The sequence below is a fragment of the Myotis myotis genome, unplaced genomic scaffold (assembly GCF_014108235.1).
Source record: "Myotis myotis isolate mMyoMyo1 unplaced genomic scaffold, mMyoMyo1.p scaffold_m19_p_7, whole genome shotgun sequence".
In the NCBI taxonomy this organism is placed as follows: Eukaryota; Metazoa; Chordata; class Mammalia; order Chiroptera; family Vespertilionidae; genus Myotis; species Myotis myotis.
Genome location: NW_023416379.1, coordinates 5,374,760 through 5,399,533, shown reverse-complemented (window position 1 = coordinate 5,399,533; position 24,774 = coordinate 5,374,760). Strand labels below are relative to the sequence as shown.

The 24,774-nt window shown below is 42.0% G+C and overlaps 1 protein-coding gene across 2 annotated transcripts in view; it reads left to right on the top strand.

Moving 5' to 3' along the window:
* Positions 1–24,774, top strand: part of ARID1B (AT-rich interaction domain 1B) — a 333,070-nt gene that overhangs the window by 155,233 nt on the left and 153,063 nt on the right. The window contains exon 1 of one of the 2 annotated variants that reach the window (XM_036317509.1): positions 22,904–23,386. The exons of the other annotated variant lie outside the window; for it this stretch is intronic. Within the exon in view, the coding sequence (XP_036173402.1) occupies positions 23,363–23,386 (24 nt within the window). The 5' untranslated portion in view covers positions 22,904–23,362. Of the gene's footprint in view, positions 1–22,903; positions 23,387–24,774 lie in introns of those variants that run through there. 2 annotated transcript variants of the gene reach the window in all.

The following is a 24,774-nucleotide window of genomic DNA, read 5'->3' as shown; positions in this document are numbered from 1 at the left end:
GCGAGATGATTTACTAAATCTGGCACCCCAGTGTGTTACAGAATTCACTTAGGCCTTGGGAAGGAGGAATTCTTGATTTTTAGCTCCCCTACATGTTTTTTTAAAAACACACTTTTGTTGATTTCAGAGAGGAAAGGGGGGGGGAGGGAGGGAGGGAGGGAGAGAGAGAGAGAGAGAGAGAGAGAGATGGGGAGAGAAACATCAATGATGAGAAGGAATCATTGATTGGCTGCCTCCTGCACGCCCTATACTTGGGATCGAGCCCACAACCCAGGCATGTGCCCTGAATGGGAATCAAACCACGACCTCCTGGTTCATAGGTCAGCAACGCTCATCCACTGAACCACCCCTGCCAGCTCCCCTACATCTTTAAGCTCTTCCAAAGTAGGACTGAATCCCTTAACCCTTTTGCAAACTCAGATGCTGTGTGAATATTAGGAATACGTCGTTTCCACAAAAATTTTCCTTAATTTTGTCCAGAAGCTTGGATGGCTAGGAGTGGCCTAAACCACCATCTGGACGCTGTTATGTTCACTGCAAGTGGTACAAACCCACGAGCTTTCGATCTAGTGGATGAAGACGGTCGGTCCACAGTAGACATACAAGGAAACGTCAGAGGTGATGACTGCTGTGCGTGGAATTAGATATGACCACATGAAAGTGAGGGAGCAGGTGGCTAATTCACGCTGCATGGTCAGGAAGGACCTCTCAGAGGAAATAAACCTTTAAGCCACAATCCAAAGGACAAGTAGCCAGCTATGCAAAGATCCAAGGTGACAGCATTCCAGAAAGAGGGAATAACTAAGGAAAAGGCCCTGCCACTGGCATGATTTGTATTGGAGCATGTGTGCATACACACTCACACACAGACCCACAGTTTGTCATGCATCATAGAAAGGGTCTCCTTTTGTAACGTGGTAGTTCCGCTTCTAAGGCTCTGTCCTAGGGAAATAATCCCAAATGTGGGTGACAGGAAGAGATGTGTGTGAGGACAAGTTTCTTCTCCTACTCAGACGAGTAAAACACGGAAGCAGCCAAAGGGCTCATAGGAGGACGTAATGGAATGAAATTTCACATGGTCCTCAGCTGGATATTTCATATCACTAAGGCAGTGGTCGGCAAACTGCGGCTCGCGAGCCACATGCGGCTCTTTGGCCCCTTGAGTGTGGCTCTTCCACAAAATACCACGTGCGGGCGCGCCCGTACAGTGCGATTGAAACTTCGTGGCCCATGCGTAGAAGTCGGTATTTTGTGGAAGAGCCACACTCAAGGGACCAAAGAGCCGCATGTGGCTCGCGAACCGCAGTTTGCCGACCACTGCACTAAGGTGATGGTTAGAAAAACTTTTAGGAATTGGAAAAATGTTTACTTAATGTTAAGTTTAAGGTAATTTTTCCCAGTTTCCTAAATTTTCTGGATTTGTACTTATATTACTTTCATAATGAAAAACAAGATCGAGCAACTAAGATGGCGGCATAGGTAAACACCGGGAAATTGCCGCCTCACACAACAATTGAAAATTACCGCAAAGGACTGAGCAAACATCATCCAGAAAAACAGGAAGGCTGGCTGAGTGTAAATTCCACAACTAGAAGGAAAGAAAAACACGCTGAGAGCCAGAGGCGCTGCGGAGGTGAAGTGCAGAGGTACGGCGGCGCGCGCGCAAGGAAAGGGGGTGGCGCCTGAGGACGCGGCTGTCTTTTTGAATCACAAACTGCCGACGGCTCTGAACTCCGGTTCCGGGAAGTCTCTGGGGACCCAGGTCTCATACGGGGAGAAGCTGGTCTGTCCGGCAGCGAGCGAACTTGAGGGCGGCTTTCCCTCAGAGGTGCTTGCAGCCGTTACCGGAACACTGAGACGCGCCACTCCGGCGGAGAATCGGCCATGGCCGCTTTCTCCGCCCTCTGACTCCCTGAGCCCCCGCCCCACCCAGGCTGCGGCAGAGGCTTTTGCATGTGAATGTACCTAACTGCAGCCCAGCCAGGCAGACCCGGAACTTCCAAGAGAAGGCCCAAGGCCCCGCAGCGGCTTGCATTGCTTCACAGCTGAGCCTCTTCGTGGCTCCTGCTGTGTGGCCTCAGGCAGAGGCTGAATTAGCACCTCCTTAGATCCAGGAGCCACTGTACCCAGTGGTCAGAGGGTACCAGACTGCAACTCCTCAGATCCATAAGGGACACACTCAGGGAGCAGACTCACTGAGCACCAAAGCCCCACTGAAGCAAGTCTTGCCCCAGAAGGGTGTCTTCAGCACAGAAGTTCTCCCACTTTAGACACAGCTGATTCTCACAGCCAATTGGCCTGGAGGTCAATTCCTCCCAGTGATTCTACAACAACCAAGGCACCAAGAGTGTCCACCCCAGGTAACTGGGGAGGCTGAGCTACTGGGCCCTACAGGACACCTGGCGCACAGGGCCACTCTATCAACACAGGGAAGCTGCCAAAATGCGGAGACAAAGAAACAGGTCACAAATGGCAGAAATGGAGGAAAGCAAACGATTGGATATAGAGTTTAAGGCCACGGTTATAAGGTTTTTCAAGAATTTTATGGAAACCGCCGATAAATTTAATGAATCCCTCAATAAGTATAGGGAGACCATGGAGGACATGAAAAAGGACCAACTAGAAATTAAGCATACACTGACTGAAATAAAGAATAATTTACAGAGATCCAGCAGCAGAAAAGAGGATCCCAAGAATCAAGTCAAAGATTTGAAATACAAAGAAACAAAAAATACCCAACCGAAAAAGAAAAAAGAAAAGAGATTCCAAAAATATGAAGATAGTGTAAGGAACCTCTGGGACAACTTCAAGCGTACCAACATCAGAATTATAGGGGTACCAGAAGGAGAGAGAGGGCAAGATATTGAAAACCTTTTTGAAGAATAATGACAGAAAACTTCCCCTACCTGGTGAAAGAAATGGACTTACAAGTCCAGGAAGCGCAGAGAACCCCAAACAAAAGGAATCCAAGGAGGACCACACCAAGACACATCATAATTAAAATGCCAAGAGCAAAAGATAAAGAGAGAATCTTAAAAGCAGCAAGAGAAAGACAGTCAGTTACCTACAAGGGAGTACCCATACGACTGTCAGCTGATTTCTCAACAGAAACCATGCAGGCCAGAAGAGAGTGGCAAGAAATATTCAAAGTGATGAATAGCAAGAACCTGCAACCAAGATTACTTTATCCAGCAAAGCTATCATTCAGAATAGAAGGTCAGATAAAGAGCTTCACGGATAAGAAAAAGCTAAAGGAGTTCATCATCACCAAACCAGTATTATATGAAATGCTGAAAGGTATTCTTTAAGAAGAGGAAGAAGAAAAAGGAACTCTTACCATTTGCCACAGCATGGATGGAACTTGAGAGCGGATAAATACCACAGGATCTCACTTCATTTGTGGAATATAATGAACAACATAAGCTGATGAACAAGGACTGATCCAGAGACGGAGAGGCATTGATTGGACTGTCGGGACTTGGAGGGAAGGTAGGGGAGGGTGGGGGTAAGGGGGAAAGATCAACCAAAGGACTTATATGCAAGCATATAGGCCTAACCAATGGACATGGACAACGGGGGGGTGAGGGCATGAGTGGGGGTGGGGGGGGGTGGGGGGTAGAGGGTAACGTGGGGACAAGGACACATATGTAATATCTTAATCAATAAAAAATATATTAAAAAAAAAAAAAAAGAAAAACAAATCCCAAACTTGCTTATTTTATTTTTAAATTGAGTCAATGACATTAGGGATTCTAAAATTTGGTTTAAAAAACACACACACATTAATGATTTCAGTACATTTTGGAAGTGCTTCATTTGAAATGAAACATTTAACTTCAGTTACAGATTTGTTTTAGCCCTAACTGGTTTGGCTCAGTGGATAGAGCATCGGCCTGCAGATTGAAGGGTCCCAGGTTCGATTCCGGTCAAGGGCATGTACCTTGGTTGCGGGCACATCCCCAGGAGGCGGTGTGCAAGAAGCAGCTGTTCGATGTTTCTCTCTCATCGCGATGTTTCTAACTCTCTATCCCTCTCCCTTCCTCTCTGTAAAAAATCAACAAAATATATTTTAAGAAAAGATTTGTTTTAGAATTAAATTCTAGAGAGGAGTTCTAGAATTTGGAGTATAAAATAAAAAGAAAGTTAAGTTATAAATAATGGCTAATAACATTTTTAAAAGAGAATTCCAAAGAAGTATTTCTGAAACATCAATGTATTAGAAGTTCCAAGAGAACTTTTGCAAAAATAGTTAAGAAGGACATACCTAAGAAATTTTTTAAAGTTTAAATTACATATTTAAATTTTTTAAAGTTAAATTATTGAGACTTTTTAATTTGGAAAAGAAGTGTTACTAACAAGGGATGAATGATTTACATATACGTTCCCTTTTCTTTATCCCTTTCTCTCTTCTTTCCTTTTCCCCTCACTTTCTTCTTTTCCTTCATTAACAGAATATTGTGGTAAAATATACATAAGACTTACTATTTTAATCATTTCATTTTAAAATATTTCATTGTTGTTTTTTAAAAGGAGAACGAGGGAGGGAGGGAGGGAGGAGAGAGAGAGAGAGAGAGAGATATCGGTTCCCTCCCTCATGCGCCCTGACCTGGAATCAAACCCACCACCTTTTGGTGTATGGGAGGATGCTCCAACCAACTGAGCAGCTGGCCAGGCTGTTTTTACCATCTTACGGTGTACAGTTCTGTGGCATCGTGTGCTCACATTGTCCTGCCACCATCACCACCATCCAGACGCTTCATCTTCCAAACTGGAAAATTCACATTAAAGACTAACCGTCCATTCTCCCTCCCTCGGCCCCTGGCACTCACCATCCTACTTTCTGTCTCCATGAATCTGACTGCTCTAGGGACCTCCTGCCATCTTCTCTCTCTTTTTAACCTGGATGCTATTAAGCACCATTTAAACTCATCCTTGCATCCCACGTTTAGTATTTATCTACCCAGTTCAAAGGCTCTGGGATGGCAGTCTATTATGAAGAGTAGGAACTTGTTTTAATTTACAGCCTAATTTGCATAAACACGTCCAGCCCTGCACAGGTAACTACAATAAGGATAACAAGTGGTGTTTAAAAAGGCAAAGAGAAAGCAGTGCAGTACTTGAAGAACAAGAGCGACTGGGGCCTGGAGTAGGCTGCGGTGAGAACGTGCTGGCCTGTCACCCTGGTGGTGTGTAGGCATAGGAAGCCGCATTTGATTAATTTTGTTCTGGGTATTTGCTTGCTTGCTTCTATTTCATTTGGTGATGGTTGTTTGTTGCTGTTGCTACTGTTGTTTTTTAACAGTGCTAGGCTTAGTCCCTCCCTTCCATGGTTTTTGTAATAAACCCTTTGCTGGCCCTGTGCTGTGGTACAGTTGTGTGAATGGGGAATACAGTGAATGCTCAGGAATCTAGGAGAGCAATCTGGTCCATTCAGGAGGTTAAGGAACCTGTGCTCCAATCTGGATCTATACCGTGATCTGTTAAACTTAACTTGGGTAAAATTTCCTGAGTAGGATGCCCAGTGGTTGTGATGGTGATTTTCATTGTTGCAGGCTGTAGGCCGATGTGGACCCTCTGAGCTGGGGGGAGACCGAGAGGCCGTGCCCCCCATTCCTGACTCAGCAGTGTTGATGCCATGTCTCTGTGTCCGGGAACCTCTCCAAGGTGCTAGCCCTTGTCCATCACTGGGCATTCCAGTGACTTGCCTGAGGCCTCCCCGGTGTGCACGGTGGCTGCTGGGAGCCGACACCTTGCGGTTGGACTCTGGCACCCTGTTCCTCCTGACTGTTCCCAACACCGCCTCCGTAGGGAGGTGTTTGGGCTTCCTTTTCTGTTTAAGAATATAGTTTAGATACAGACTATCTCAGAGCAGGTCAGTAATTCACTGGAGACCGGAACAATGGAATAGGGTGGATTTAGCTTTTAGACGTATTTGTGAATCCCAGGCATGCTTTCTTCCCTTGCCTTGGAGCCAGCCTTCCCCCAGGTGTGAGAGAGAAGAGGCCTGCCTGTCACTGAGCTGAGGAGGCAGTAGTGTTCTCAGAGGTTGGTTGTAGGAAGGAATCCATGCAAGATTTTGTGGGAACACCCAATGGGTATGCATTGTTCTGTGCCATTTCAGGAGCATCCATGGATTGTGGTATCCAAGGAGAGTCCTAGAACCAGTCCCCGAAAGAACGAAGGAGGACCGTACTGTAGTTCTGTTTTGACTAAAGTAGAGGGTACATCAAGGGGAGTAAAATGCAGGTGAAGGAATGGGTCAGGTAGGTAGTGGGTGCCAGTGAGTGTTAGGGCAGTGAAAGGGACTCTTACAAAAGCGAATGAGATGACCAGGAATGAGTGGCTGGAGCAGGGAGGCTGGTTAGGAAACATTGGTGATAGCTGAGAAATTGGTCCTCAACTAGGTGATAGCATGGAATATGGAAAGCGGGTGTCTCTCAGTGGTCGGCAAACGGTGGCTCGTGAGCCACATGCGGCTCTTTGGCCCCTTGAGTGTGGCTCTTCCTAAGCCTTAGGAGTACCCTAATTAAGTTAATAACAATGTACCTACCTATGTAGTTTCAGTTTAAAAAATTTGGCTCTCAAAAGAAATTTCAGTCGTTGTACTGTTGATATTTGGCTCTGTTGACTAATGAGTTTGCCGACCACTGTCTTAGGTGAAAGGATTAGAGACACTAATTTCTAGAGTATGTTCTGTCTGTATAGCTTCACTCAACAAGTATTTACTGTATGTCATTACTTCACGTATGGGAGCTTTATCTATGTCAGCACAACACTCTCATCAACTCCAGTGTTAATAACGAAGTAAAATGCTCTGTCACTCCAGACATTTAATTGATGTTTACTTGTTAATGATACTAATATTAGTTAACATACTTTTCTAAGTGCTTGACATGTATTAATTTGTTTAATCCCCCCCACCAGCCCTGAGATGTAGTTGCTTCTTTCTATTATACCTGTTTGCACAGGTGGAAAATGAGGCTCAGCGAGGTTAGGTAACTCCTAGCCCAGTCCGAATGGTGCCAGGATTTGGTTACAGGCCATCTGCCCGCATAGCCCGTGTTTTAATCCACCTCTTGAGCAAAGAATATGATGTAATGTAGCCATGCTGTTTACCATATTGCTACAAAAGATGGTGAGAGGCTATCTTGGTAATTTATGAAGTGGCCTTTTAGTAATACTTACCCCTTCTCATGTCAGGGTGTTACAGAACCTGGGATAAGGGGATCTCTAAATGAAGTGGAGTGAACTGTTTGGACCTAAAGTGATCACACTCACACTGAGAATAACTGGCTTTAACTCAGAGATTTTCCATCCTCCCCTCCTCCCCATTTCTTTGGGTGCCACTGACTAGGGCAGAGCTTTCTTTGCTACTGAGCCACATAGATTATAGACTGCTGTCTAATTTTGTAAACATTTATGGGTTTCAGCCTCATTGCCTGTAAAAATAACTGTATTTGAATGCAGCAGAGCTTCCTATAAATTTAAACAAAGCAACTTGTATAAAATTATCTAAATTGAGGTTATGCATTTGTGAAAGTGAAAAATCTTCCCTCAGAGTAGCTAACCCTTTACTAAGGTAGTAGGGATGACCTCTTGTTTTTTAGCCACAAAATTGCTACTTCACTCTTCTTGGTTCGGCAGGAAACTTGTAGATGCTGATCAGTAATAACCACTGTCCTGGAAAATTTAATGAAGATCCAAAAGCCAGAACACCCCTCGGACTTTCTGGTTTGTTTTTTTCATGAAGTGGTGTGTTTGGGTTTGTTTTTAATTGTGCTTGGGGGAGAGGTATGGGATTGGCCAAAGTGAATAGGTAACCGGCTCCATTTGTCCTGGTTTCCTGTCTCCTTTTAGTGCAGATGGCTCAGCATGGCCAAGGATCTTAGTATTCGTATGGGCATGTATATATTGTCACTTAAAGACTGGGGAAATGCGCATCATTATAAGATAACTAGGTAGATATTTGAGGATCTTGCAATTCCTTTGAGTTTTAAATAATTGGAAACAGTATGTAGGTCTATCCTAAATAACCTTCCGTGTGAATTCTATACCTTTAGTCAGTAGCTAGGGGCCAAGAACAAATTATGCAGTGGTTGTGATTTGATAAGTTAAGATGAACCAAGTGGAAAATGGAAAAGAAAGCTTAACAGATGTGAAGTGTTGCATTATTTTATGCTACGGGAACTTTTATGATGGAGTACTAGTATAAAATAGAAATGTCATATAAATTCTTTTGAAGTTTTTAAAGACAGAATTATCTGTCACCAGAAAGTTGTTTTTTTATGAACTATGGTCCGTGAATAACCATATCACAATAGACATTGTGGGACATCAATTAATTATAGATGTGTTTTATTTACTTTTGTGGGATATTAATATGGATGTTATCAGAGGACTTGTCTTTAATTACAAGTGAATTTAAATGTATAAGTAGTACCATAAAATTTATCATCGTTGTCTTTCCCTGCTACCCTGTCTTGGTTGATACCTGTGTTGCATGTTTCAAAAGGTGTAGTTAATTCTCAGAATTTATGAAAATAGATCCAGGAAGCACATTACATTCCAAGCTTAAATAAATATATGCCTAGACTTCACTGTAGAACATCAAAGAAAAAGGGAAAGTCTTGAAAGCAGCCAGAGAAAAAAGAGTGTGTTACCTATAAACGAATAGAGTGATAGCTGCCCGGGCCAGTTTCTCAGTGGTTAGAGCGTGGGCCTGTGGACTGAAGGGTCGTGGATTCTTTTCCCGTCAAGGGCATATACCTCGGTTGTAGGCTCAATCCCCAGCTCTGATCAGGGTGTGTGTGGAAGGCAACCAGTCGACGTGTCTCTCTCACATCGATGTTTCTCTCTGTCTCTCCCCCGCCCTTCCATTCTTTCTTAAAAAATCAATGGAAAAAATATCCTTGGGTGAGGCAGGCGTCCCACAGGCGCCCGAGACTCTTGCCCGCCCTTGGAGCCAGTCTCCCGCTCAGAGTGAACTTCTTTCTACGCCCAAATGTTTCTCCTCGCTGCTTCATACAAATGCAAAGGTTTAATTTTGTAAAAGCTCCCAGTAATCATAGGTTTGGTGAGTGACATAGGCATAAAAAATGAACGTAAAATATTTCATTAACATATTGTTTATATCGATTACTTGTTGAAAGATATTATGTACACATTGAATCAAGCAAAATATATTAAAGTTAATTTCACTTCTTTTTAAAACTCAATTTGGCTACTAGAAAATTTACAATGACCTATACGGATCATAGTTGTGGTTTTAGGTTTCTTCTGGATAGCGAAGATCTAGAACATTTTCCAACCAAATGTCTGTACCTCTGGCAGTGGTTCTCTCCCTTAGTTGAAAATTAGCAGGACCTGGCCTGGAAGCTTTAAAAACTCATGCCCATGTCACACTCCAGGCCAGTTACAGCAGATCCCTGGAAATGAGGTCCAGACATCAGTAAAGTACATTGTGTGATTTTTTTTTAAGGTTCGTATAAATCCATGACCTACCCCCTATTTTTAGTGCTCTCAGTTAAATTTATAAATCAGCCTTCTTTACTTCGCATACTTGACCTGTTTTCCTTGTTACGTACAGTTAACCTATTTCTTCTGTTCGTGCATTCTGTAGAGTGAGAATTAATATAGTAATGTATTTGAAAGAGTTGAAGTGTCAATTCTGAGAAGTGAAAACTGAGAGAGACGCCAGTATTGATTACTTGTTGAAAGATATTATGTACACATTGTTATCCATAGAGTAGGTTCCAGGGGAAAGGGTGCCGGCTGAACTGAACCATAAAGGAGCTGGTTAATTTAGTTTAGAGCTGGCCTCTAAGAAATGGGTCCCAAAACACATTTTTTAAAAAATCCTCACCAGAAGACATGCTTTTACTGATTTGAGAGTGAGAAAGAGAAAGGGAAACATCCATGTGAGTGTGAAATATCCATTGGTTGCCTCACGCACATGCCCCAACCTGGGATCAGACCCGAAACCTTTTGGTGTACGGACGACAATCCAACCGGCTGAGCTACACTGGCCAGGGCCCACAGTAAAATGTTTAAGAAGTAAGTTTTGAAGAATGTGGAGGTTTCCGTGGTGGGTTGAGATGTGTGTGAGCACCATCGTCGAGGCTGCGGCTGTCCTTGTCCTCAGCTGGTGATAATCTCTTGATTCCCAGAGGGAGTGGGCTCAGGTTGAAGAAATCACGGACTCCTGTATCTTCAGAGCCTCTGTGATATCCCTTCTCACTGCTCACAAATGGAAGCATGTCCCAGCCTGGTCCAGGGAAGGCTGGTGGAAATGATACTTTCACTGCTATCTCTCAGAAGACATTTGGCTAATTTAATTTATGTGCTTGAACAATTGGCTGCTATTTTTGCATTATTAGAAACATTTTAGTGTTAATCTTCATAGATCCCCTTTTAATGTTTTGTACTTTATTTCCTCATCAGTAATCACTGATACCCTTTATGCACTGATGTCTTTAATGTTTAAAAAAGTCCACCTCGGTATCAATTTAACTCATTATCCAATCCTAAGTAGCCACCCCTACCCCCATGTAGGCCTATCTGATGTGGCTGCCAAGCACTTGACCTAGGACTAGTCCAAATGAGATGTGCGACATCTATAAAATACATCAGACTTTGAAGACATAACATTAAAAAAATAAAGTACCTCATTAATTTTTATATTGAGTACATGTGAAATGATAACATTTTGGATATATTGGGTCAGATAAAAATATTATTAATTTCACCTTTTTCTTTGACTTTTCTTAATGTAGTTCCTAGAACATTTTAAATTCCTATTTGGTTGCATTCTATTTCTATTGGATAGCATTGTTCTAGACTAGTGGTTCTCAACCTTCCTAATGCTGCGACCCTTTAATACAGTTCCTCATGTTGTGGTGACCCCCAACCATACAATTATTTTCGTTGCTACTTCATAACTGTCATGTTGCTACTGTTATGAATCATAATGTAAATATCTGATATGCAGGATGTATTTTCATTGTTACAAATTGAACATAATTAAAGCATAGTGATTAATCACAAAAACAACATGTAATTATATATGTGTTTTCCAATGGTCTTAGGCGACCCCTGTGAAAGGGTTGTTCGACCCCCAAAGGGGTCGCGACCCACAGGTTGAGAACCGCTGCTCTAGACTAATCTCCATCAGATATAACTCCTTTCCCACACGCCCCAAATGAGTTGCCCTTGCTTGTGGATTTGCTAGTGATTGATTTTCTTATGCCACTGTGCAGCATCAAAGCCAATGCTAATCCAGCAACAATTCTGATTTTTTTAAAGGCACCTTTGTTAATTACATCAAATTTTGCAAAGGGCAGATTAGGGAAATAATTCACATATATTGAGCTACTCAAAGCTAATAATTGCAACCAGTAAAACATACATTGGGGGCCACAGGAAGATGATCTTTGCTTGGTTTGGCTGTAATTTCTATAAAAATGATTAGTCCTTTGCTTGGTTTGGCTGTAATTTCTATAAAAATGATTATTGGATTTTTATAAAATATTTTTTACTTTCTACCTTGTTCCAAAAGGGATTTAAAACAGCCAATTTTATAATGTAAGTACAGTTGACCATGAACATTGTGGGGGTTAGGGGCACTGGAATTCCCTCCCCCCCCCCCCCCACACACGCACAGTAAAAATTCTGCATATAACTACTCACCTATTTTGTTGCTAAGTATTCATGGGAGGTTGATTCCAGGACCCCCTTGAATACCAAAATCCACTGATGCTCAAGCCCTGTATGTAAATAGCTTAGATCAGTGCATACAGTTGTCCTTCCGCATCCATGGACTCCCATCTGCAGATCTAGCACTGGCATTTATTAAGAAAAATCCATGTATAAGTGGACCCAGGTTGAGGTTGGTCAAACCTGTATTGGTCAAGGGTCATGTGCAATTCATTAGCACCTCTGTAGGAATCCATCAGTAGAGAGATGGAATCTGTTATTTTAGAAAATGAGTAGTGCTAGTCAGAATTCCAGTGAAGTAAAAATTCGTGTTCTTTAGATGATTGCTCATCCTTTTTTGGTTTTTTTTTGTGTTTTTTTTTTTGGTCGCTCTCCTGAGACCAGACCTCACCATCTGGAAACGGAGCTCTGTCAGTCTGACTCCCGGTCCTGGAGCAGAGAGAACCTCCCATGTAGGAGGCCTCGCCTTCTCAGATTATGCTTTGAAGTTAGGAGTAAGCAGCGGGATTCTTCTTCATGGTGCAAATGTCTAGAGCCTAAACGTCTTTTAAAAGAGAACGTCACCTTTTTAATGTTCAAAAATATGTCATGAATTTTAAAATAACAGCTCACTTTTTATGATGATAAAAGCACTTCCTAGAGATACTTATCTGAATACAGCTGTTTAATGATTGCCTGTCTGCACATGAGAAAGAGGACCTTCAGGTCTCAACCTTACTTCCAGTTTACTAATCTGAGGATTGGGGATGCCGGAGTAGGAGAATGTCTGACTTCCCGCATTTCTCTTTTTAAAAGTTTCTGCTTCATTTAGTACATACTATGTGTAGCATACTTTCTATGGGTTTTATAAGTGCGGGAATGTACATAAATACACAATTGATGGGCCTTGCCTTCAGAGATCCAAGAGGAAAATAGACACATATATGGTTACATATAAAATAATAAACTTCTATTGAGTCCAGTCTAGTAGTGTACAAAGTACAGTGCATTCTTTCAAGGGGATAAAAAAATCTTTCTGTAGGAAGCATGGGAATTTCCATAGGGCAGAATTGGAAGGAAGGTGAAGCGCTCAATATGAATAAAGACCTAGAAAGAGAAATACATGGTAGGTTCAGCACAAGTCACCAAAGGGGTAAGTGCAGGGAGATGAACTGGCTTCCCCAGGGTCACTCATCCCAAGCTAAGGAGTCTGGGCCCAACTCTGATGTTATGCAGGATTTTGTCTCGTAACGATAGGGATACCTTCCGAGAAATGTGTCTTAGGTGATTGCATCCATGAGCAAACCCCAGAGAGGTACTTACACAAACCTAAATCGTATAGCCCATGGCTCCTTTGCTACAACTGAACACAATGGTATTTATGTATCTAAACATAGAAAAGGTACATTAAAAATCTATAATAATAAAAGCATAATATGCTAATTAGACCCGACATCCTTCCAGATGAAGCCGGGGCTGTGAGGGAAGCCAGGGTCCTGGGTGCCAGAGGGAAGCCGGTGCCGGCAGCCGGGGGAAGGAAGACCTACTCTTGCACGAATTTCGTGCATCAGGCCTCTAGTATGCATGAAATTTGGCTATGTCCTCCTAGGTGAACCACAAGTGTCAAGGTAAACAAGTATGGTATAAAAGATAAAGTGGAGGGTGGTGGGAAGGGCTGGAGAGGGAGAGTACAAGTCAAGAGGAGAGGGAAGGAAGAGAAGGGGGGAGAAAAGGAGAGATCTAAAGAGACCCAAAGATATGAAGCTTGAGAGAAGTAATGAAAGGCAGAGAGGGAGGAGAGCGAGTTAGAGCAGCAGAGAGGGAGAGGAACCGGTCTCGGAGGAAAGAGATAAAGAGAATGGTGGGGAAGGAAGGGAGTTTGGGTGCTGGAGCCAGTACAAGGGGGAAGGGGGGCAGGTTCCTGGGCTCCCCTCCTGCCCTCTGGCTCCCCTTGCCCCCCTTGCTCCTCTGTCTATTTCAGGCCCCAGCCCAGTGCAGGGCAGGTGGACAGTATCCTGAGTCTCCTCATCTGTTTACACCACTCAGAGCCAGCAGTAAATCAACAGTATAGTCAGAGCCAGCCTTTTCTTTCAACATCGCATACTTTTTACTTACAAATCATATGACTGTATTCAAATCTGTGTTTGCTAAACACTGGGCTCTGTCATATGATGGGTGGGAAAGAGTGCGGTGTCAAGAAAACCAGTCTCACAGCATTCTAGGTTTTAAAAGGAGAGTGAAGGCCCTCAATTAAGGCAGTGGTTGCAGAATAGATGCTAGGATGGATTTGAAAAACTGGATGTAGGCAATGATTGGATGATTATCAAAGCAAACGTTTAGTAAGTGCTATTTAATTCTCATAACAACCATCTGCAGTCATTATTATACTCACTTTATGCATGAAGAAGCTGAAACCCAGAGACGCTGGGAAACCGCCCTCAGTGCTTGGAGCATTAACTTCAGGCCCCAGTAGTCTTGCCCGAGTCCAGGCTCTTAGTTTCTCTTCCTTCTGGATGTGGAGAAAAAAGCAGTTCTGAGGTCCTAGCATTTCTAGCCCAGCAGCTGTTGCTTTCCTCAGAGGACAGAGGGACTGTCCTTCAGATCTTTAACACTCATGGAGGTTCAGTTTTCAGCTCAGTGCCCATCTCATTTTGCTTGCTTTTCCATAATGAGCTCAGTCATCCACTCCCATGAACTCAACTATCATCTAATTGCCCATGACTCCATGTTTTTTAGTCTTTAGTAGGGGTACCCTGACCTGTCCTTCCCTCGGCTATGTCCTCCTGGGTGAACCACAAGTGTGTCAAAGTAAGCAGTTCCAAACCAGACTCATTAGTGGCCGGTTAATGTCATAACCATGCATTATTCAGTCCACCAAGTTGAAAACTGGGATATCACCGTGACTACTCTCACATATGGCCATTATCTTACCAGAACTAGAACCATCTGGAAATGTCATTAGGTCCTGTAAGCAGGCATACATATATGCTAGAATACATACATATACACATACCAATTAACACAATTTAGAGGGCTAAAAAAGCAGCTTCCCCCCCTCCCTACCCCCCTAATAAAAAGGCTAGAAAGTAACTGTGAGAAGGGACAGGAGGAGAAAGAGTAACTTCAGAAGAGAGGGCATGGTCCCCAATTTATGATGGTTTCACTTACAATTTTCTGACTTTATGATGGTATGAAAGCCCTATGCATTTAGTGGAAACCATACTTTGAATTTTGATTGTTTCTGATGTACCCTGTGATTCTCTTTCCTGAACCTGGGCAGCGGCAGTGGGCAGCAGCTCCCAGTCAGCCTCCAGCATGAGGGCGAATAACCAGAACCTCCAGTGTACCCTGTTGTCAGTGTTTGGGGTATGTGTTCTGAGTACATTTAAGGTGGGCTAGGACCTCCATTGTAGGTAAAGGAGCACCTGTATAACAAGAAATTTGCTCTTAAGGAAATGTTAATTACTTATGGCTTAAAACACTGAAAAAATTGAAAATCATTTAGCAAAGTACATTTGTAAGAAAATAAGTAATATTCAGAAAATAATTGGGATGAATACAAATTTTGAACATTTCTTCGCTGATGAAGAATTGACCTAAAACGGATTTGAATAGTTCTCTTTATTCTTGCTTTTTAACCTTTTCTATAGCATTCTATGTATGTTACTCTTTTACACCCGGATAGAAATTCAGCACTCATGAGGGATATAATTGAAATAATAAAAGATAAATGGGCTAATCTTTGTATTGGTAAATTGTTGTATAACCACTTAATTACAAATTGGGACATAAAAATGGGTCTAAATTTGATCTAAAATAAATTTAATAAGCATCTTTTTTATTAACCCAAACTTTAAAATTTAAATAATGGTTTGTAATGTTTCATTTATAGAAGTATATGCCATCATGCATGTTTTTCTGTTATTGATTTTGTTGGTACTATAATAGGTCACATTGAATGAGAAATGGTATCATATAAAGATTGAAACCTGATTTTAGCCATTTCTCTTACTGAAATTGAGATTCAAAATAGTGATTTAAAAGTTTATTTAACAATTTCCTCAAAATTAGAACATTTTCCCTCAAAGACATGCTAAGGAAGACCTTTCAGACGCTGCTGACTGCTGGCCAAGGCAGAGGTAGCCCTTCCCTGCCGCTCCCTTCCTGCCGTGGTCATCTGCTGATCTGCGGCTTGGGCTCTAGCTTGCTCTACTTTTCCTTCCTGGTTGGCCTGCCCGCCAGCTTTGAGTTAATCATTCATCATCCTAACAGTTCCTCTACTTTTATGTGCTCCCAGAGACTGGCTTTGAAGAGTACTGAGTAGTTGAAGGGGAGATGGACCCTTTCTATCCTCCAGCTTTAATATTACCGGCTTCATTTTTCCATGCACTGAAAACAATTCTGCATTGGTTTCTTTACTTTTCATAACCAAGATCTTACGTTTAACAATTTAGAATCCTGTGATTTGATTTGGCACTCAGTTGGAAGAAACGGACAAATGTTTAGGAAAAGAAACGGATGAATGATTAATCAAGTTCAGACGTTCTCTGGGTGCCTACAACCCTGGGAGCTGCAGGGCTGCGCGGGGCGAGGTTGTGCAACGAAGCTCTGGGAGGCGCTCCCAGCAGGCAGTGCTCCCGCCCGCCGCCCCAGGTTTCCCGGCAGCAGCCTTCGCCCCGCCCTCCGCGCCCTCCCCGCCCCCCACGTAGGCTGCGCGTGGAAGGGGGGTCCTTCCAGCCTGATGAGCAAGCCTGCCCCTTCCTCCCGCCGCGCACCAGGCCTCCGTGGCCATGTTTCCTGGGCCGGGAGGCGCCAGGCCGCTCTCTCCGCGCTCCCGGGGGCGGGGCGCTGGCCGGCTGCTGCGGGGCTTTCTTCGAGCGGAGGGGGTGCCAAGTGCCCGTCAAACGTGGTTTTGTAAAGTTTCTGCTGACGCAGCTTAACGTTTAAACCCAACACCCAGCTGGATTGACAAGGCAAAGAGCGTTTTCCTCTTCCCCTTCTAGCCACAGTTTCACCCGAAATTGCTTTATTTGCTCTATAATTTGTCTTCCCTTTGGCTTGCCAAAATCTGGGACTTTTTTCTTCCCTCCTGTAGGTGCGTCTCTTTTCACCCCTTTTCCTCCGCCACCCCAAAAGAAACACCACTACCCTACTTCCAAGGCTTGATGCGCTGCAACTTATTTTATAGAATTAAAAGAAGTGCTTGGTGGTTGAAAAGCACGAGAAGAACCGGGGATGAAGGACTTGAGATCTGAGCCCAGCCCCGGCTGACAAACACGGGGCGGGTCGGAACCCGTGGGGGAGGGGCGGGGCCGGCCGGCCAAGAGGGTTCGGAGCGGAGCCCTAGACCCCAAAGAGGCCGTACAGGTGGCCGAGGGTGAAGGGTGGGGAGCGGGGCTGGAGCGCAAGCCTGTTGACAATAACAGGGCGGGGCCGCGGTGAGGGGCGGGGTCAGAGCTCAGACCAGGCTTCAATCACAGGGCGGGGCCTGCGTCCTTGGCGAGGGGGCGGGGTTGGCGGGCAGGGTGGGTGGAGCCTGAAGCTCGGCCCTGCAGGAACTCGGCTCGGCTGGGCGGCGGGTGGGCGGGGTCAGAGCTCAGCCCAGGCTTCAATCGCAGGGCGGGGCCTGCGTCCATGGTCGCGGGGCGGGGTGGGTGGAGCCTGGAGCCCGGCCCTGCAGGAACTCGGCTGGGCTCGTGGGTGAGGGGCGGGGCTGCTGCCTCCATTGGCTGCTTCCTGGCGACTTGCCAGGAGCTGGATTGACCTAGGCTGGCTCTGCTCAGACAGGTTTCCATTTGTGTAATAACTGCTTTTTGGAGCCAAGTACATGATCATCAACCTTCCTTGGCGGGAAAACCAATTCACAGCATTTTTTAAAAGGCAAAGAAAAGTCGAAGCTAGTAAAATTTCTTCTCCCCCTGCCTGTGCTCTCCTGTTTTTAATTAAATGCTAAAGAGTTTGGGGGGACTATTGCATTTCTGCTCTTCAGCCTTTCTCTGTCATGCCAACTTGGGGATCATTGAGTGTTCTCTTTGGTCTTCTGTAGATGTTTTAAGTAGACTGTTGCAATCTAGACACCTTTGAGATTTTCAAGTAAATCAATTACACAGACTATAGTAGATTAATTAAGACGTGCATTTAATCCAACTAGTAGTAATCAACTATGGCCACTTAGTTTTTAAACTTCTTTTGTTTCATTCTATGGACTATATAATTTCTAGGTCTGTTCATTTGCTCCGTTGTTGCTACTGCTTATGTAAATGCTTACTTTTTGGTACAGGAGTTCTCTCACTCAAATCAACTAAATTTTGGAATTCTGGAAATTTAATAGAGGATCCTATATGAGAATGTAGTTTTGATTTAGTTTATCAATTTTGATTTAGAGGCAGAATCTAAGGAATTAGTTTTGAAGAATACGAGAAAAAGCCTTAAATGAGTTCTGCATATTAACACTCTTCACTTTAATGTGCATTGATGTTTTCTCTTTAGGTTGCATAATATTTTTACCTATGACATGTATACAAATGAGATTTTATAAAAATGATAGATTATAAAAGGGACATTTCTAACCTTGATTGTCATTGCTTGCTTATGATACTTGCCAGTTCCATTTTAAATTAAGTTTATATTTATTTGAGTGTTTTGTTAAAAGGGGTGAGCTGTATACCAGGATATACTATTGAATTTCCCTGCCCTCCTCCCATTATGGTAGGTATGAAACAGTGTTAGGTAAACTAAACCCTCATTGGTGACCTTCAGTGGGCCAAACTTAGCAGCTCTTTTTAGGTTTTGAGCTACAGTCTTGTGTAATAGTGATTGAGCCCATTCAGATCAGTGAGTTTGTGTTGTTTTTTTTTAACTCCCTGGCTTTGTAAATATTGAATTGATGGAAAGGCTTAATTTTCTGTGTATTTCAGAAATGATACATAGACAGTAATAGGAAAAGAAAACAGAACAAAGTCTTTTGCAAGCTAATGGAATTTGAAAACGGTATAATATGAATTGAATAAATAAGAATTTCACCTCATCTTCACAACATCTTCTGTGGTTACATGGATACCCTCAACCCCAGTGGTGAAAATGTATCTGAAATTATAAGTATATCAAGATTTACTTGGGAGTCACCATTCTGATGTTGTTCAGAAAGTCTGGGTTTCAAAATCCTAACCCAGGTTAGTGTTAGCACCAAAGACATGCCTATTTGGATATTCATTTATGCCCACTTGTTTGCTCTAGGCATTTGTCTGGTTTATAGCAAATTCTGAAGTTATATCTTGTGTACCAAATATCCTAGTGAGTACAAAGGGAATCTTGAAGTAATAGATTTAACTGAGATTTCAAGCAAATGTCTGATTTGACTAATTTTGCATTTAGATTGTTGCTAGGGCTAAGATACACCCATGCACACACATATACACGCATATACTCTACACACATGTTAACAGGTGTTAGTGATCTCAGAGGTTATTTTTACTTTCGACTTTTACCCAGTTCCCCATTTTTTAAAATAGTGAGTTTGTATTAAATATAATTGGCACCCCACCTCCCTTGTGAAAATACAATATGGCCCTGAGCTCACATTTCTTATGAGTAGACTGTCTGCCTGTGCCGTTGTCACTGAACTGGAGAGTTTCTTTCTGGAGGAAAAATGTGTTTCACAGTATTTACTTTAGCAGTGGATCCTTGGGGGAACCCTGGTTCTGTGGCCCTCCTACCACAAACACAGTGACATGCAGTTGAACAGTTTCAGCAATTGGGGTGAGGTTCCTTTCGTCCCAGACACCGTTTGAATTCCTGTAAGTAAAATGATTTGAGTCAAGATCATCCTGTGCTTATGCTTTTGAATATTAGCAGTTGGGATTTCCCATATCTAGACCAGGTTTTCTCATTGACATTTTGGGCCTTGTTGTAAATAAGCTGCCCTATGCATTGTAGGATTATCCCCTAGGGGCAGCCCCACCCTGACCCCCAGTTGTGATGACCACAGAAGTTGCCTGGACTTAGGGAGGGTCTGTACACAAAATTGTTTCTGGTTGGGAACCACTGGTCTAGATAAAAATTTAGTCCATTAGAAATCCTTGGCTAGAGTTGTTTGTAAATTCTTGGTGGAAAAAAAAAGGCATAAATGAATGTTACTGCCAAGTAGCTAGTTTCTTTTTTAAGTTTGGCTATACATTGTTTATTTCAGAAACTTCATTTTTGTTTAAAAAGCTGTAAAGGATTTATATGAACAAAACTGAGTCTATTTAGTATAAAGATGTTGACAGAGTCTACTAAGAGTTGATGTTTCAGGCAAAAATTAAGCTTTTCAAAAATTAAGGCTGTATTTCAAGCTTTTTGCTACTTTCTAAAGTAGAAAGTACTTTTATAGTACAAACTCAGTAACTCAGTTTTCTCATACATCTCCTAGAGTTATTGAGACTGACTTACCAAACAGATATAAAAGTGTGAGCCTTTGAAAGTATTTTAAGATTTGAACTTTATCCTGGCAGGCGTGGTTCATTGGTTGAGCATTGACCTATGAACCAGGAGGTCACAGTTTGATTTCTGATCAGGGCGCATGCCCGGGTTGCAGGGTTGGTTCCCCAGTGTGGGGTGAACAGGTTGCAGCCAATCAGTGATTCTCTCTCATCATTGAAGCTTATATCTCTCTCTCCCTCTCCCTTCCTCTGTGAAATTAATAAAAAAAATATTTTAAAAAGATTTGAATTTTAAAAGTTGAACTTCAAAGTTCCTGAGCTATAAGTAAAGGTTCTATTATGAAGAGGTAAGTGCCGTGCTTCAGATCTGAAGGTTGTATAATACATTCTTGTCTGAACTTGTGCATACTACTTTAACTTTAATGTTGCTGTAGTTTTGATTTGAAGCTTGTGTAATATTTTCATGTCTCAATCTGTACATACTACTTTAACTCTAGTTTTGGCTGTAGTTTGGTTTTAAGTTGACTTGCTGGTTTTCGTTTCATGTTCAAGTTCGACTTTGTATGCAATTGTATTAAATAACAAAGATTTTTTTTATTAGACACATAATTCCTTTTCAGCTTCAGTAAACAACCTACAGTTGTTTTTTTCTGACCAAAATTTTCAACTCCCATTACATAGAAAAATGTAGCAATTCACAAATCAGGAAATCTCTAGAAGTCATCAGCTGAAAATTTCAACTCTATGATCTAGAACACTTTAGCAAAACAAAACAAAAGTTATACTGTGCAATGACAATCGAAGGCATTTTGATGATGAGAAACTATGGAGTAGTATTTTAATTCTAGTTTGTATATTTGGAAAAGCTAACATTTTCTGGGTATTGTGTTATGAAATGCAAGACACCATAATATGTAGGGAATTGTCCTCTAATAGAGCCTTAGAACATCTCTAAAGGAGCATTTCCATCACCCCCATTTCCCCTTGCCCCTTTGGAGCCAACCCCTCCCTCTGCACCCATCACCTGGCAACCACTGATCTGTTTCCCTTCCCCGAAGCTTTGCCTCTTCCAGTATGTCATAGAAAAGGAATCATACAGTAGGTAGCCTTTGAGCCTAGCTTCTTTTACTTAACATGATACATTTGAGATTCATCCGTGTTGCTGCTTTATATCAGTAGTTAATTCCTGTTTTTGTAGGTGAGTAGTTTTCTGTTGTATCGATGTGGTCTGTAGTTTTGTTTATCCATTTACCACTTGATAGACATTTGTATTGTCTGCAGTTTATGTTTTGACGATTATGAATGACGCCTTTATACACATTCTTAGACAGGTTTTCACGTGAACGCGTTTTCATTCCTCTTGGTAAACACCTGGAAGTGGGCTTTCTGGACCATGTAGTGAGGCTAGTTTTACCTTCACAGACACTGCCAAACCCTTACCAAAGTGGCTGCATTATTTTGTTGCAATTGATTACTTTTAAAAATCACTTCTCATATTTGAGTCCCGTGCTTTTAGCCTGATTACTCATATTTTGTTTTGCCATATGATACTCTGGCTGTGATGGAAGCAGAAGATTCCTTCTGGGTAATTTATTCTGTAGGAGAGCGTTGTGATCATGCGTTGCTAGTATTTTAGAAAGTGACTTTACTCTTTCATGTCACATCATGCCCCTTGATGTGCAGTTTTCTTAATAAAGCAAATGAGTGTCACTAACAAGGGTGGTGCCTTCCTTGTCCTTCGGGCCAGTCTCAGCTCCAGAGCTGTGCCGTTTCAGGCTTCTGATTGTTGCTTCCACTCTAGCCTTAGCTTCATATGTCCTCAGCCACCCAGTTCTTAGGTGAGCAGATGAGTGTAATTATCTTCCTGACTATTTTCTGTACTATAATGCCCATCTCTTGAATGATTAATACTTTTCGACTGTTGAAGACTAGAGATTCTTTAGCGACCAGGCTTTTATGGCCCTTTATTCTAGAGGATTGATATTAAACAATTTTGAACTCAAAATGACAGTTAAATAAACTCAGTAGCAAAGCTTTTTCACACAACGAATACCTACTTTTGAAGGCTTCCTCTTTTCGGTACAATTTTTTTTAGAAGATGTGCTTATTTTGGAGAGAGGAAGGGGCCGAGTGGAATAGTGGTATGCTGACAGTTAGTTGCCTTGAAAACATCAGCTCTTTTTTCTTACTTTGCCTCTTCCAGAACTTCCTGTACTGGCCTCAGTTTCCTTCGCATACTTACGCTCTTGGTTTAAAATTTTCGTTATTGTTGCCCTTGGCAGATAAGGCTAATCTCAGGCAGTTTATGTGGGGAGAGCAAGGAGGGTGACGGGTTGGTGTGGAGCCAGTGTAGCAACGTTCTTTGGACCAATAGCACCTGAGGGAACTCTGAGAAGACCTGAATGCGGTTGTTTCCCCTGCAGTGGTTCTCACCTTCCTAATGCCGCGGCCCTTTAATACAGCTCCTCATGTTGTGGTGACCCCCAACCATAAAATTATTTTCGTCGCTACTTCATAACTGTAATTTTGCTACTGTTATGAACTGTAATGTAAATAGCTGATATGCAGGATGTATTTTCAGGGGGTCGCGACCCACAGGTTGAGAACCGCTGCTAGAGACTTCCTAGGTCTGCAGTTACTAGTTTACATGGGTAGATTCTTCTAAGTAAGTCCTACCTCAAACAAGAATCAGTTTTAAGGTAAAAGGTAAAGGTTTGTGGGTTAAGTTTAAGTATAACTATCCTCATATTCTTTCTCTCTTTTATTGAGTTGTCTTTCTGTTCCAGGTTGGTAATCGAGATAATACTAAACAGTTTAATTTAAACTTGTGATAAAAGTCTGATTGTCACCACTATTTTAGTGTTTTTAAAACCAGTCTATTCTGGTAGAAGTTTTGTCATTTGTCATTTTTCTTACATGCAGACCCTGGTTACTGAGTTGGGGGGCCCCGGGCAAGCGACAGGGGAGAGGGCAGCAAAAAGAAACCAAGGACACAAAATCAAATGACTAAATGAGCAAACAGCCATTTTAGGGCAGTGATAGAAGTTGAGTTTGTTGATCTAAAAATGTTTGTTTTCAAAACACCTTTTCATTCTTAGCCAATCCGTTTCAGTCATCTTTCTTGCACCTCCTTCCCTTAGACACGGTGATAGCCTTGACAGCCTTGGCGGTGTGCTGCACAGCCTGTGTCATAGCTCTTCTGCATAACGGTCTTAGAACAGCTTTCAACTTGCTTTTCTGAGCTGAGCTTAATGGTGGGGGGGACTTGGAGAGCGGTAAGTATGGTCCTCTTTTATTACCTTAGTAGATTTAGCCAGCTATTTGTAAAACACAGAATTTTCTCTTTATGAAATGTAATACAAAACAGAGTTTGTATTATTGCTTTACGTTGTTAGAGCACTTGAATTAGTCAAGCTGTAGTTCAGTAAATTTGAGAAACTTTTTGTATCAATTTATATATGAATGAGTGGATACTTGGGTAGAGAGAGAAATATTCCTTAAAATAGCATTGGATTATGACAAAATTCACAAAGTATACAACACAATGGAAGATGAGTTAATATTATCTTAATTTTTATAAAGTTTAGATAAACTACCTCCTACTTGGACAACCATAATTTTTTTCATTTTCCTTCATCAACCTCTTGAACTTATAAGCATAGAAAATCTTAAGAAATAGATGTTCACTTAAAATATAAATATTAAGCATTCCCATTGAATAGTGTTCTATAATATACTTTCTGCTTTAATAAAATAGGAATTTCTAAAGGTAATTATGAAAGCATTGGTTTTGTTAAAAGTATGCTGTTTTCAAAAGTTTTGTTTATAAATTTACATTTTGTATATACACTTGTATTAGAAAAAAGCAGATGAAACATTGAATTGATACATATTGGTCCATATTTTTCATGGTTCCATAGCCTGTATTTCTTGATGAACACTGCAAGTATAGGAATGAGGAACTTGCACACGTGTGATCTCTTTAGGAATAGCCTTCTGAATGTCCCCACATATGTAACTGATGGCTTACACTTGGGCTCCCGTTCCACTCTGCCTCAAGGAGCTCCTGTGTGGAGTAGGCGTGGTGCGGGGCCAGTTAAGCCTCCGAGTGCCAGGGTCCTTCTGTGGCACTTACACCTGCTGGCCTCCTTCACAGCAGAGTCCGGCAGCATGGGCAGGAGATTCTTACCGTCTGCTGTCATAGTCAGCCAGCCTAAACGCAAGGCTCAAATTTTACTGAAATTCTTTTGAAAAATGTACTTTGGAAGGATTGTGAAATGTATGTGTTCTTTAAAATATTTATTGTAGTCATTTCTTGGTACAATACAGTTATTAAAAAATCATTATATTTGATTTAGAAATAGGGAGAAAAGATCTTTGTGAGCAACATACTTCCTTCATTGCCATCAATTTAAAAACACCTAATACTTTTAAAGGAATTAAAATTTATGCTAGAGAGACAAATGCATCGAATGCACACATATCATTATTAAATATAGTAAAGCTCGGTTTTGTTTTTTAATAACACGTATGTAAGGCAAGTATGTGTATCATCATTAGGTAGAGCATGTTTTATATCTTGCTACATCTATACCTGTGACATAATGAACTATGTGAAAATTGGGTTAATAAACATACATTTATTGTTTGTGCTACAGTCCTC